This window comes from Nothobranchius furzeri, chromosome 17, assembly GCF_043380555.1.
Source record: "Nothobranchius furzeri strain GRZ-AD chromosome 17, NfurGRZ-RIMD1, whole genome shotgun sequence".
NCBI classification, from domain to species: Eukaryota; Metazoa; Chordata; class Actinopteri; order Cyprinodontiformes; family Nothobranchiidae; genus Nothobranchius; species Nothobranchius furzeri.
The window spans coordinates 22,345,747-22,359,041 of record NC_091757.1 but is presented as its reverse complement, the minus strand read 5'-3'; the positions used below and the strand labels follow the sequence as shown (position 1 = coordinate 22,359,041).

At 41.9% G+C, this 13,295-nt stretch overlaps 1 protein-coding gene across 1 annotated transcript in view; it reads right to left on the bottom strand.

Moving 5' to 3' along the window:
* The window catches only part of stxbp1b (syntaxin binding protein 1b), a 130,968-nt gene that overhangs the window by 101,324 nt on the left and 16,349 nt on the right, over positions 1 to 13,295 (bottom strand). The window contains exons 2-3 of the mRNA XM_054734596.2: positions 4,291 to 4,340; positions 4,132 to 4,213 (exon numbers count right to left, since the gene is read on the bottom strand). Coding sequence (XP_054590571.1) covers positions 4,132 to 4,213; positions 4,291 to 4,340 — 132 coding nt within the window. The remainder of the gene's footprint in view (positions 1 to 4,131; positions 4,214 to 4,290; positions 4,341 to 13,295) is intronic.

Here is a 13,295-nt window from a genome sequence, read left to right as displayed (position 1 = left end):
GATTTAGAACAAGAATGAAGGAAATGAGCATATCTGTGAATGGTGTGAAGTTGTGGAATTGCCTGGACAGAGAATGGAAAGAGTCAAGAACTCTAAAAGTGTTCAGTCTACACATTAAATCACGTGTGTTGAGTGGATATGACAACGGACAATTGATGTGGACATAATAATTAACAGATGTGAACAGTTACGGGACTGAAAGAACTGGTGAGGGACTGCACAAATATAAACTGATATTTAGGTTTAAAAAGGGGGCAGAAATAATAAGATTTTTCTTCTATCTGCTCCCTTTCATTCAAATATATATTGTGTTTTCATGAATATTGTTTAGTATCTGTTGTGTTATTTTTTATTGAATGAAATAAAGATAAAAAAAATAAAAAATACAATAAAGTTTATCTCTCACCAAATAGAATATTTACTAAGACATCACAATATAACTATAGACGCATTACTTGTCTTTGTGTGTGTGCGTGTGTGTGCGTGTGTGTGTGTGTGTGTGTGTGTGTGTGTGTGTGTGTGTGTGTGTGTGTGTGTGTGTGTGTGTGTGTGTGTGTGTGTGTGTGTGTGTGTGTGTGTGTGTGTGTGTGTGCTCTGTCTTCTCCATCCCCAGTGAGTCGTGGAGGATGGCTGCTTATACTGAGCCAGGATTCTCTGGAGGTTTCTTCCTGTTAAAAGGGAGTTTTCCTCTCCACTGTTGCTGCATGCTTGCTTATTATGAGGATTGCTGTATAGTCACTGACACTAGTCAGTGACTTGATGCAATTTGCTGGGTTCCTTATATAGGAAACATTATTTCTGATTGGCTTAATGAACTGTGAATTGGAACGTTTATTATGTGAAGTGCCTTGAGACGACTCTTGTCGTGATTTGACGCTATATAAATAAACTTGAATTCAATTGAATTGAATGTAGTTTTCCTTCTTCTTTCCAGTATGACAGTTATGGTTGTTATTACATATGTTATTATTATTCAGAATCAGAAGGTTTTATTACCACATGTGTGAGAATCACAACATTAGGAAACAGCTGCAGTCCTTGGTGCAAGACAAAAATAAACACAATGAAATGATAATAATATGTAATCAACAGTTAGAGAAGCAGCTACTTTATACAAGTCAGTGTAGGTTCTGGTCAGAGTGGGTCAGTTCAGGTGCTAACACAACACAGGGTCATGTGACTGGAACAAAGCAGCTGGAGGTTCTGGTCCGAATGGATTTGAGCCTCCAGCCAGATGGAAAGAGTCAAAGGGGACTGTCCAGGGTGAGACGAGTCAGCTGTTATCCGACCTGCACGCCTCAATGTCCTGGAGGTGTACAAGTCCTGTGTGGAGGGAGTTTATGACCTTCTCAGCAGAGAGCATGACACGCTCCAGCCTCTTCTTGTCCCTGGTGGTAGCAAGGTGGTACCTGGTGGTATATATATATATATATATATATATACACACACACACACACATGGTAAATGGCCTGTATTTGATATAGCGCCTTCTTGAGTCCTGGAACCCCCCCAAGACGCTTTACAACACAATCAGTCATTCACCCATTCACACACTGGTGGTGATGAGCTACGATGCAGCCACAGCTGCCCTAGGGCGCACTGACAGAGGCGAGGCTACCGAGCACAGACGCCACCGGTCCCTCCGACCACCACCAGCAGGCAACGTGGGTTACGTGTTTTACCCAAGGACACACGGCACTCCGCTCCGCTGTGCTCCATTTCACTCAGGCTGTACAGCAGGATTTACATAACTCTGATTGCTTCATGCTATAGATCGTTGGAAAGTTGCTTTTATGTACTTTTAGGAACCGTTGGAATTATTTGAATCTGATCAGCCATTCAAAAGTTATAAAACGGAGCATTTTGGACGACAAACTCAGCACGTCTCTGAATCTTTGTTGTGATTCGTTGCGCTGAAGACAGGGAATCCCGGTGGCTACCGTAATGTATTGTATATGCACGAAAAGCCCCATTTGTAATCTTTTCAGCACTTTTGGAATTTTAATGATATCTTGAACGGTTCAGGAATTATGGTAATGAGAAGTACGCATGTCCAATCCCGTCTGCGGCCACAGGTTGGTAATAAGAATATTGTGGCATTAACAGAGGGGTGCTGGCGGTCAGGGCTAGGGGGCTCCCCAACACAAGGGGGCCCCAGGCAGCCGCCTACCTATGCCTAATGGTAAAACCGCCAATGCCTGCGAGCCACGTCCGGCCTGCGAGACCCCTCTTTGTGGCACACGAACCCTGCACGCACCTCCACCCCCCGACGGACGACCGGGAGGTGTAGGATGGATAGAGCTGCGGAAAATAATCAAATAATCAATACGTGAGATGCGGGCATAAACTATTCTGCATCATAGAAGAGGACGTCATCTGGTCTTGGGGAGGGGGCGGGGTCAGTGACGGCGGCTGCAGCGTGATCGTCGGTCTCTTTTATTTAGGGACACGGAGAAGTTAAAAGGAGAGAGAAATAGAAGATAGAAGTTCTTGTTCCACTTTATTCTTTTGTTTCATGATGATAAACTGATGTTACATTCAGCTTAAAGAGGAACTGGGAGGAAGCTTTGGTTCATTTTAGGTTACAGGAGGACTTGTCTCCTATCTGCTCCTCCAGAGACAGCATGGACATGAGGGTGAGGGTCCCACAGGACAGGTTAGTGGAAAGGTTTGTAGTTAGCTGGTTAGTGAAGGAGATCCATCAGCAGGGTAATCTAATCCTAATCCAGCCCACATCCTTCTGCTGGTGTTATTATCAGGAAGAATAAAACACACATCTTAAATATGATTGGAGTGTAGAATTTGTTTTATTATTTTCTGCATCAAACAGAACTTGATTCATTCTCCAACATGTCAGAAACGAACCGCTGGGTTCAAATAAAATAACAAACCAAGTCAAACATTTCATTTGGTGTTATTTCTGACGCCCTTCAACTGCGGCATAAATATCTGACTCTAGAGCTGCTCAGAGACATTAAACACTCACATATGAACCCATTATGTATTTTATAACTTAAACTAAAGGCGAGAACTGGACGTGTCCTGTAGGTTTTCAGTATTTTTTTTAGATTTAGAGTTTTTGCAAAGCGTGTTTTTCTCAGCCTGAGGCGTGGTGTTGGACGAGGAAACAGATTTCTTACTTTGTTAAATCTTCTTAAATGTTTAAATGTTTTGTCCCAACGACTGTTGTTGAATGAGAGCTTTTGGGGGATGGCAGGTTGTGTCAGACATGTTTTTGATTTAAAAATAAAGCTCTGACGTCTTCTATTCATCAATGAAAACAAATCCATATGAAATAACTGTGATGCATCGGGATATCAAATCGATTTGAATTGTCGACCTGATAATCAGGAGACAAGTGAAGATTCACACCTCTAGTGTAGGAACGGCAGTGATGTGCTGTTATACTGCAGGCTGGTGAAATGAACTGCCCGTCACTAAACTCCTGAAGTAAAGAGCAGTTTGGACCCGGTGGGCAACGAGTCACAGCACACTAGAACGGGTCCTGACGCCCGACTTTAACAGCTGCAGTTCAAAGGAAGCAAAGCGACCAGAGGCTGTCGATCTACATGGGAGATGGTCTCTGGGCCTCCACCACGACCAGAACCCCGAAGCTGGCTAAGGAATGAATCACCACTCGGGCAGAGTTCAGACTACCGCTGAGTGAGGTGGATAAATCAGAAACAGCTGGAGTCAGAGGGCGTAAAGTAGCAGGATTAAATCCAGCAACAGATCTAGTAAAGAAGTCAGAGCTGCTGTAACAGGCTCCCGCTCAAGCCGCGCCATGATGGAACAACGGTGTTTTTATAAATTAATGTCAAGACATTTCCTTTCTGCAGGTCAGGCGTAGTCAGGGTGGTCTAATTAATAAAACACGACCACTTAATGATGTTCGAACTGTAAAAGTTCTTGTTTTTGGAGCCCTTCCTGATGTCATGTCTCTCTCACGTTTTCGCTAACACAGGAGGTTAACTGTCATGAAGAGAGTTCACTCCCAGTTTGATTTTTCACAAACTGACTTTGTTACTACGGGAACACACCTCCATGTTCATCCACACTCTGTGTTCAGTGTAAACCACCATGAGAAAGTCATATGTTAAACTTCAGTCAGCCAACGTTGGAGAGACTTACTGGTGATTCCCTCTGACATGATGTCTGTCATCCTGCAGCAGGAAGACACCATCCTCATGCTCAGCTTGTCCACCACCAGCACCTACAAGTCACACGGAGGGGAGCTGATCTCAGAGCAGCTAAGGGTGAATACTAGTGGCAACGATGATGAACACTTACCTTCCATTTCCCCTTTTCTCTTGCCTTCTTGATGACATTGTTCATTATTCCTGTGAAATTCAGAACAAAGTCAGTCAGAAGCAAACATCTGCTTCATCAGAATCAGAAAGCCTAAATTGTCCCTGCAAGAGAACGGAAGGAACTCAGACGGTGCAATTGGCCAAACAAATAAATGAAACCAGAGTTTAAGCAAAATATATGTATGTACAAAAATAAACTTTAAAAAATGCAATGATATGCTAAAAGCTTTGGTACAGCAGCAGTAATGTTGTTCAAGTTATATTGGATGTATTGTACCAGTGATTGTTAAAAAGAGCCCTAGTCCCTACACCTCCAGCAGGTCCCTGAGGTCCAGTGACCAAAGCCTACTGGTTGTGCAGCACCAGGCTAAAGGTCAAAGGTGACAGATCATCTGCTGCTGTGGCCCCCAGACTCTGGACCTCTCTCCCCCTGAGCCTGAGATCAGTGGACTCAGTGGTCTCCTTTAACAAGCAGCTGAAGACTTCAAGCTGGCTTTGGTAGGACCTTCGGAGGATTCTTCATCACTACCTTCCCTTCATGATGCTGTTTCTATAGATTCTGTACTCTGGGGATCGTGTGTATTCATTTTTATCTTTGATTTTTCTCTAAATTCATTCTCTTTTGTAACATTATCTTTAACTCATTCACTGACAATGAGGACTAAAGTCGTCATTTGCATGTTTTTACTGTGTGGGCATCGGAACGAGCCCCCGCACCGTGAGAACAAACATCTCAGCTCTGAAGCCGGTCTTCATTTGCATATGTGACACGTCACACGTCACGTGATCAGGAAGCAGAACATCCATGTGTTAGGAGATCATTTTGGGCCGTTTCTGTAAAAAAAGTGAGGCGCGAACCGGAAAAGCTTCTGCCGATCACAATTCAACAACGGATTATGAAAGAACGGATAACGCTCGAAACACGCGGGTTCTTCCTGATGTAAGAGGCGAGTCTCCTCTTTGTTTTGGTTGTTTTGGCGTCGACATCATCCTAGCGCACAACGTTCTGTGACTCTTAAAAACACAGTAAAAACGGTGAGAAACGCTGGCGGCGAATGAGTTAATGATCTTTTTTAAATGTTATATTGTGCTTGTGAAGTACTTTGTCATTTTATCAAGAGGTGCTGTATAAAAACACCTTCCTTTGTCTTCTAGCTGATAGAGAGCCTAAGTCTCCTCCCTTTCTGTTGGGCTCGTGTGTCCGCAGACGAACGAGAAAATGAATACATGATAATAAATGATTGTTTTATACAAGCTAAGAGGTGCGGTGAGACGTACTGTTTCCTTGTTTTTTATTTTCCAGTCCTGTCTTTCTAATCTTCCTGCATCTCCTCTCAGTTCTCCAGGAAAAACTGTTGCCTGGCTTCCTGTGTTTTCACCTCACAAGTTACTTTTGAACAGTGGAGTGCGGACTGCGCTGTAAGGCCACGCCAGTGATGTGAGGTCATCGGAGCACAAGTGATGAGCTCCGCAGCAGCGGAGTGTGTCAGGCGTGAAAAAAGACAGAAAGTACCAGAGAGTAGGAGCAGACATGAACAACCGTGTGTTGATTATACTTTCTGGGTGGTGCCACGCAGCTGCCTGGAGCACATGAATAATCGGCTTTCTGCCACTGGCCTCTCCACTCAAAAGAATCCCCAGTATGCTGAGTCTATACAAATAACCTAATATGGGTAGGATCTTTTTTCGGGCTCCCCGGGTGAGCAGTATTCTTACCCCCTTGCAGTCGGGCTTCAGAACTGGCCGTGGATGTGTCTCTACCACACTTTAAATGCAAAATGACATAATGTGTGCCATTGACAATAAGGGATATTGTGTGGCTGTGTTTGTTGACTTGGCTACAGCCTTTGACTCTGTAGACCATAACATCTTACTTAGTAGGCTCAAACATATCGGACTTTCTCAGGCATACGTAGCATGTGTAGAAGTTATATCTCAGGTTGAACGCCAGTGAGAACACACGGTTACCAATCTGCTGCTCTACCTCTATCTATGGGCGTTCCTCAAGAGTCGGTACTGGACCCGACTTTATTTAAAATCTATATTAATAGCATTGTTCAAGGGTTCATTATAAGAGCGATTCACAGAACACCAAACATGAAAAGATCTGAAAATATTCCAGAATACTGCAGTCATCCTTAAGAAGTTATTGGTGTGGTCTGATTAAGTGTGTAGAAAGAGCTGCAGGCACATGCAGCGTCATCCCAGCTGGTTGCTTGAATACTTTCATAAACCACTGCTAAAGGCAAAATGCTGATCTGACTCTTTAATGAAGCAGAAATGTCACAATTTTATGGAATGATCTCATCGCGTGTTTCTCCTCCAGCGTCCTTAAATCTTCTGGTGCCCAGATCCATTTGCTGGGGTTTGTTTTAAACGGGCCAGGCTGTAGCACACTGGTAGCCATTTCCTATATCAGAAAAAATATTTATGTTATTAGGCTTTATCGGGGTTAAATACCGGTGGTGTTTACTCCGAAACTCAACTCCAAAAAAAATAATAATAATAAATAAAAGAGCCTCGGAGGAAAAACTATGAAGGCTGAAAGGAGGTAAATCTGTTCTTGACAGAAAACCGTGGGATTTAGTGGTGATTCTGTATCATTCGACAAGCGTTTAGCTCTAAACTCCTGCGAGATGTTGAAACTCATCATAATCACAGTGAGCGCCGCGCTGTTCCACCTCTGCAGCGTGTGACTAATTGGTCAAATGACAACACGTGACAGACACGCTAGGACAAATATAGTTCGTGAACAAGAGGAAGCTCCCCTCCTTTCTCTGATTGATTCTCATAAAGAGTGGCTGAAACCCGACAGGAGACCCTCATCCCCTCGAGACACAAAGTTTTTGGATGTATGCGATTCACTGGAACGCCGTATTTGACTTCAGAAACAAGTTTGCAGGTATAATTTGTTCAATAAAGTTCCGGGAGGTTAACTTGCTACGTCTAAAAATAGTTTATCGCACAAAGGGGTTTTTTTCATCGCACGTGCGACATATATGTGGCCCTGTATAGCCCGCTTCTCAGTATTTAAAAATTGTTTTAATTCTGTTTTGATTGCTTGTACATATTGTAAATAAGAACAGTCCTTTGTCTTTACGGGGTTTTTCCTGGCTCAAATCGAGGCAGAGGTGGTACCATCCTGACCATGCGCCAGCACATGATCCTCTGTGCATTCAACTGCCTCACGTTTTAAAGGCAAAATATTTTTTCATTAAGTGTTCCAATCTAAGCTTCTGTTGATTAACTGAATATTTTATTAGACAACGTTTGAACTGGTTTGCTGCAGATAAATATGAAATTAAACAACAAAATTATCAGGCTGAAATAACAGACTCTTATTATAAAAGGCTCATTAATGTGCAACAGATTGGTGTTTAGTTCCTTTTTTCATCTGATATTTACAGTTAAAGGGACTCTAAGGAAGTTAGACAGCCAAAACATGTATAGAAATAATACATTTCTTCTTCAGAATGAGCCCTGGCATCTTTACTGTGATTGCCTGTTTTTCTGTAAAATCACAGAAAAAGAGAGATGCTCGGGTCGAGCAGGCTGCTTCATGCGCGTTCACGCTCAGGCATCGCCCGTAGCATTTGCTATCCGTAGCTTTAGCAGCAGAGAGAGAGGCAGTGCCACTTTGTCGCTGTTCCTAACGCCTAGTGACGAACCTAGCTACATTTCTGAGGACCCTTAGCTACTTTCTGTACAACTTTCTTCTAGATATTTCCTGCTAATTAGCAACAAAATAGCCATTTTCGCTCTGAACCGTTCTTTGGATTGACGTTGTTTCAGCTGTCATCAAGGATATAAATGTTACAGATAGATTCAATGTCACTGGTGCTTTAGCTCACCTAGTAAGTTGTCTGACTTTCATGCAGAATACCTGGGTTCTTAACAGAGAGTCCGTCAGGCTAACGGACTCTCTGTTGCTGCGCGCTGATGGCGTCAGCGACGACACGGTTACACAAGCAGAATATCCAGCCCTTATCTTGTCCGATGTTCCGCATCGGGCAAAGAGATGTGGCGGGGGGGCTCGTACCGGGTCTGATCCTTTGAACCACCATGCCAGGGGGGAGGAGGGATGTCGTGGCGGTGATCGGGCCGGTGAAAACTCTGCTGGTGATCAATTCAGCCCCTTTCTATCTATCTATCTATCTATATATATATATATATATATAACAAATATAAACAAAATAAACCAAAGAAGGGATGAGTGAAATGTGTTCATGACACTGAAGCACCAAAAACACTGTTCTTGATTGATATGCAGTAAACATAACAAAATACCAATAAAGTAATAAATATTATACATATATACATACATAGTTATACATGTCTACATAGGAATAGATTTTCCCCGCTCAGTGACGCACCCACTGACAAGCCGACTCTGATAATTGGCAGCTCCATAGTCAGAAACGTGGCATTAGAGACTCCAGCAACCATAGTTAAATGTTTACCTGGGGCCAGAGCGGGCGACATTAAATCTTATCTGAAACTGCTGGCTAAGGATAAGCGTAAATACAGTAAGATTGTTATTCACGCTGGCGGTAACGACACCCGGTTACGCCAATCGGAGGTCACTAAAATTAATGTTGCTTCGGTGTGTAAGTTTGCCAGAACAATGTCGGACTCCGTAATTTTCTCTGGCCCCCTGCCTGATCGGACCAGTGACGACATGTTTAGCCGCATGCTGTCCTTCAACCGCTGGCTGTCTAGGTGGTGTCCTGAAAACAACGTGGGCTACATTGATAATTGGAAAACTTTTTGGGGAAAACCTGGTCTGATGTGGAGAGATGGCATCCATCCCTCTTTGGATGGTGCAGCTCTTCTTTCTAGGAACATGGCCAGTTTTATTAGTCCTCCATGACAACCCAGGGTCCAGACCAGGAAGCAGAGTCGTAGTTTAACCCACCCCTCTGCAGCTTCTGTACTGTTACCCACCCACTACCCCATAGAGACAGTGTCCTGCCCACGGCCAAATCACACAGATTAAATATCAGGCTTAATAAAGCAAATCATGGAAATCTCATAAATATTAGAACAAATTCAACTGAGCAGAAAACTAGAAAAATTAAATGTGGGTTGTTGAACATTAGATCAATTTTTTCTAATACTCTGTTAGTTAATGACTTGATTTGTGATAATCAGATCACTTTGCTCTCTCTCACAGAATCCTGGCTGCAGCAAGAGGACTATGTTAGCTTAAACGAGTCGACTCCTAAATATTTAAATCATCATATTGCTCGAAGTACAGGGAGAGGAGGAGGAGTAGCAACCATTTTTCATTCAGACTTATTAATCAGTCCCTTACCAATTAATAGCTACAGTTCGTTTGAACATCTTATTCTTAGTTTTCCTAATCCAGATTGCAAAACTGTAAAACCACTCTTGTTTGTAGTTTTATATCGTCCACCAGGCCCTTACTCTGAGTTTTTGGATCAGATCTCTGATTTTTTATCTGATTTGGTGCTAAATACTGATAAGATCATTATAGTGGGGGATTTTAACATTCATGTGGACATTGAAAATGATTGCCTCAATGTAGCCTTTAGTAATATCCTAGACTCAATTGGTTTTACTCAAAGAATACATAGCTCCACCCACTCCTGCCATCATACATTGGACCTTGTGCTGACTTATGGCATAGAGTGTGAGGAAATAACAATATTTCCACATAATCCAGTCCTCTCGGACCACTTTCTGATAACCTTTGAGTTTTTATAACTGAGTTCTCGAGACATGAAAGTAAATTTCACTATAGTCGGTCTCTATCTGACAATGCAGTTGCATCTTTTAAATCAACTGTTCCATCTTTACTGTCCTCAGCATCTCAGAGGCATGTAGCTGAGGGCAATATTTTCAGTTCTAGCCCCTCACAAATTGATGCCTTAGTTCATCATGTTAATTCCTCTTTATGTGTGGCATTAGATGATGTAGCCCCTTTAAAAAAGAAGGTAATTAGGGACAGGAAGTTAGCTCCCTGGTTTAATTCTCATTTACGAGCCTTAAAACAAAACTCTAGGAAATTGGAGAGAACATGGCGCTCTATGCACCATGAGGAGGCCTACCTATCCTGGAAAAATAGTCTTGTGCTTTATAAAAATAAGCTTCGACAAACTAGAACTGCTTATTTTTCAGCATTAATTGAGGAGAATAAGCGACATTTCTTTTCAGTACAGTTGCTAAACTTACACAGAATCATAGCTCTGAGCCATCTATTCCCTTAGCCCTCAGCAGCAATGACTTCATGGGATTTTTTACAAGTAAAATTAATTCTATTAGAAACAAAATCTTTAGCATTCTCCCTAATGTGATTTCTTCTTCCTCAGTAAGTGCGGCAGCATCAGAGGTGACTGTAGAACCTCATCTGTGCTTGAACCGTTTTGGTCCAGTTGAGCTTTCAGATTTATCAAAAATATTAGCTTCATCTAAACCTTCAACTTGCATTTTGGATCCAATCCCAACCAAATGATTTAAAGAAGCATTTCCTTTGGTTACTGCCCCCATTCTAGATATAATCAATCTATCCTTAGTAAATGGGTATGTACCACAAGATTTTAAGGTTGCTGTAATCAAACCTTTACTTAAGAAGCCTTCTCTGGATCCAGATGACCCAATGAATTATAGACAAATATCTAACCTTCCATTTTTATCCAAAGTCCTGGAGAAAATAGTGGCCATCCAAGTATGTGAGCATTCAAACACTAATGCTCTGTTTGAGGAATTTCAGTCTGGTTTTAGAGAGTATCACAGCACTGAAACTGCATTAGTGAGAGTTACAAATGATATTCTGATGGTCTCAGATAAGAATCTTGAGTCTGTTCTAGTCTTGTTAGATCTCAGTGCTGCCTTTGACACAGTTGATCACAATGTTCTTTTAGAAAGACTTGAACATGTTGTAGGGATCAAAGGAACAACGTTAGGCTGGTTTAAATCCTACCTGTCTGACAGATTTCATTTTGTAAATGTACATGACAAATCTTCTTCATACTCCAGGGTTACTTGCGGAGTACCACAGGGTTCAGTGCTTGGACCAATTCTTTTTACTATATATATGCTCCCAATTGGTAAAATCATTAGACAGCATGGGATAAACTTCCACTGTTATGCTGACGATACTCAGTTATATTTATCCATTAACCCTGATGAACCTAATCGGTTGGGTAGATAAAAAAATTGGATGGCTCTAAACTTTTTGCTTTTAAATCAAGACAAGACGGAAGTTCTCATCTTTGGACCAGAAATCCAGAAAAGGAAATTGCTTAGTCAATCACCTGACCTGAATGACATTACATTAATCTCCGAGAACAAAGTAAGGAACCTTGGTGTTATCTTTGACCAGGACATGTCATTCAAATCCCAGGTTAAACAGGTTTGCAGGATTTCCTTTTTTCCACCTTCGGAATATTGCTAAGATTAGAAGCATCCTTTCCAGGAGTGATGTTGAAAAACTAGTTCATGCATTTATTACATCAAGACTGGATTACTGTAATTCATTACTCTCAGGAAGTCCACAGAATGTAGTTAAAAGTCTTCAGCTTGTCCAAAATGCTGCAGCTAGAGTTCTGATGAGAATTAAAAAGAGAGATCATATCTCTCCTGTCTTAGCTTCCCTACATTGGCTACCTGTTAAATTCAGAATAGATTTTAAGATCCTTCTTCTCACATATAAAGCTCTTAATAATCAAGCTCCATCATACATCAGTGATCTGATTGTTCCATACGTTCCTAACTGAGCACTTCGCTCTCAGACTGCAGGTCTACTGGTGGTTCCCAGAATATCTAAATTTAGGATGGGAGGCAGATCTTTTAGTTATCAGGCTCCTCTCTTGTGGAACCAGCTCCCAGCTTTAGTCCGTGAGGCAGACACCTTGTCTACTTTTAAGAATAGGCTTAAAACATTTTTATTTGATAGGGTCTATGGTTAAAATCTGATGTTAGCCTAAATCTGGACAAGTGGGGGAGTAGAGGGAGGTGGAGTGTACAGTCGGTAAAGACGCTCTCCCTTGCCCTGCCTCCAACATGCCTCCATCTAAATAGGATAGGTTATCCAGAGTTATCTCTGTAGTTATGCTGCTATAGGCTTAGACTGCTGGAGGACACACTGACCACTTTTCACACTTGACTACTTTATTCTACAGTCTGCTCTTTAACTGTACTATTTTCTGCTATTTCAGCTGTTAACTTTATTTTCTCTCTAAGTGTTTTTCTCCCCAGAAGAAGCTACAATGATGTTCTGCTGAGCTGTGGTGGCCTCATGGAGGGGGCCATCGACTAGCACACTGCTGCTAACCACTTAAACATTCTCCCTCTCCTGATAATAATTTTTTGTTTCCTTGATGTTGGATGTGCTACTACTAGTTTACCCGTTTAATTATAGATCCACTAGGATAAATACAATAAAGTTTATCTCTCGCCAAATAGAATATTTACTAAGACATCACAATATAACTGTAGACACATTACTTTGTGTGTGTGTGTGTGTGTGTGTGTGTGTGTGTGTGTGTGTGTGTGTGTGTGTGTGTGTGTGTGTGTGTGTGTGTGTGTGTGTGTGTGTGTGTGTGTGTGTGTGTGTGTGTGTGTGTGTGTGTGTGTGTCTGCTCTGTCTTCTCCATCCCCAGTGAGTCGTGGAGGATGGCTGCTTATACTGAGCCAGGATTCTCTGGAGGTTTCTTCCTGTTAAAAGGGAGTTTTCCTCTCCACTGTCGCTTTATGCTTGCTTAGTATGAGGACTGCTGTATAGTCACTGACACTAGTCAGTGACTTGATGCAATTTGCTGGGTTCCTTACATAGGAAACATTATTTCTGATTGGCTTAATGAACTGACCTGAAATGGAATGTTTATTATGTGAAGTGCCTTGAGACAACTCTTGTCGTGATTTGGCGCTATATAAATAAACTTGAATTGAATTGAATATGTTTATATGTATCATAAACAATAACAACACTAAGAAAATAAGACCAAAACATAAATAAAAAAA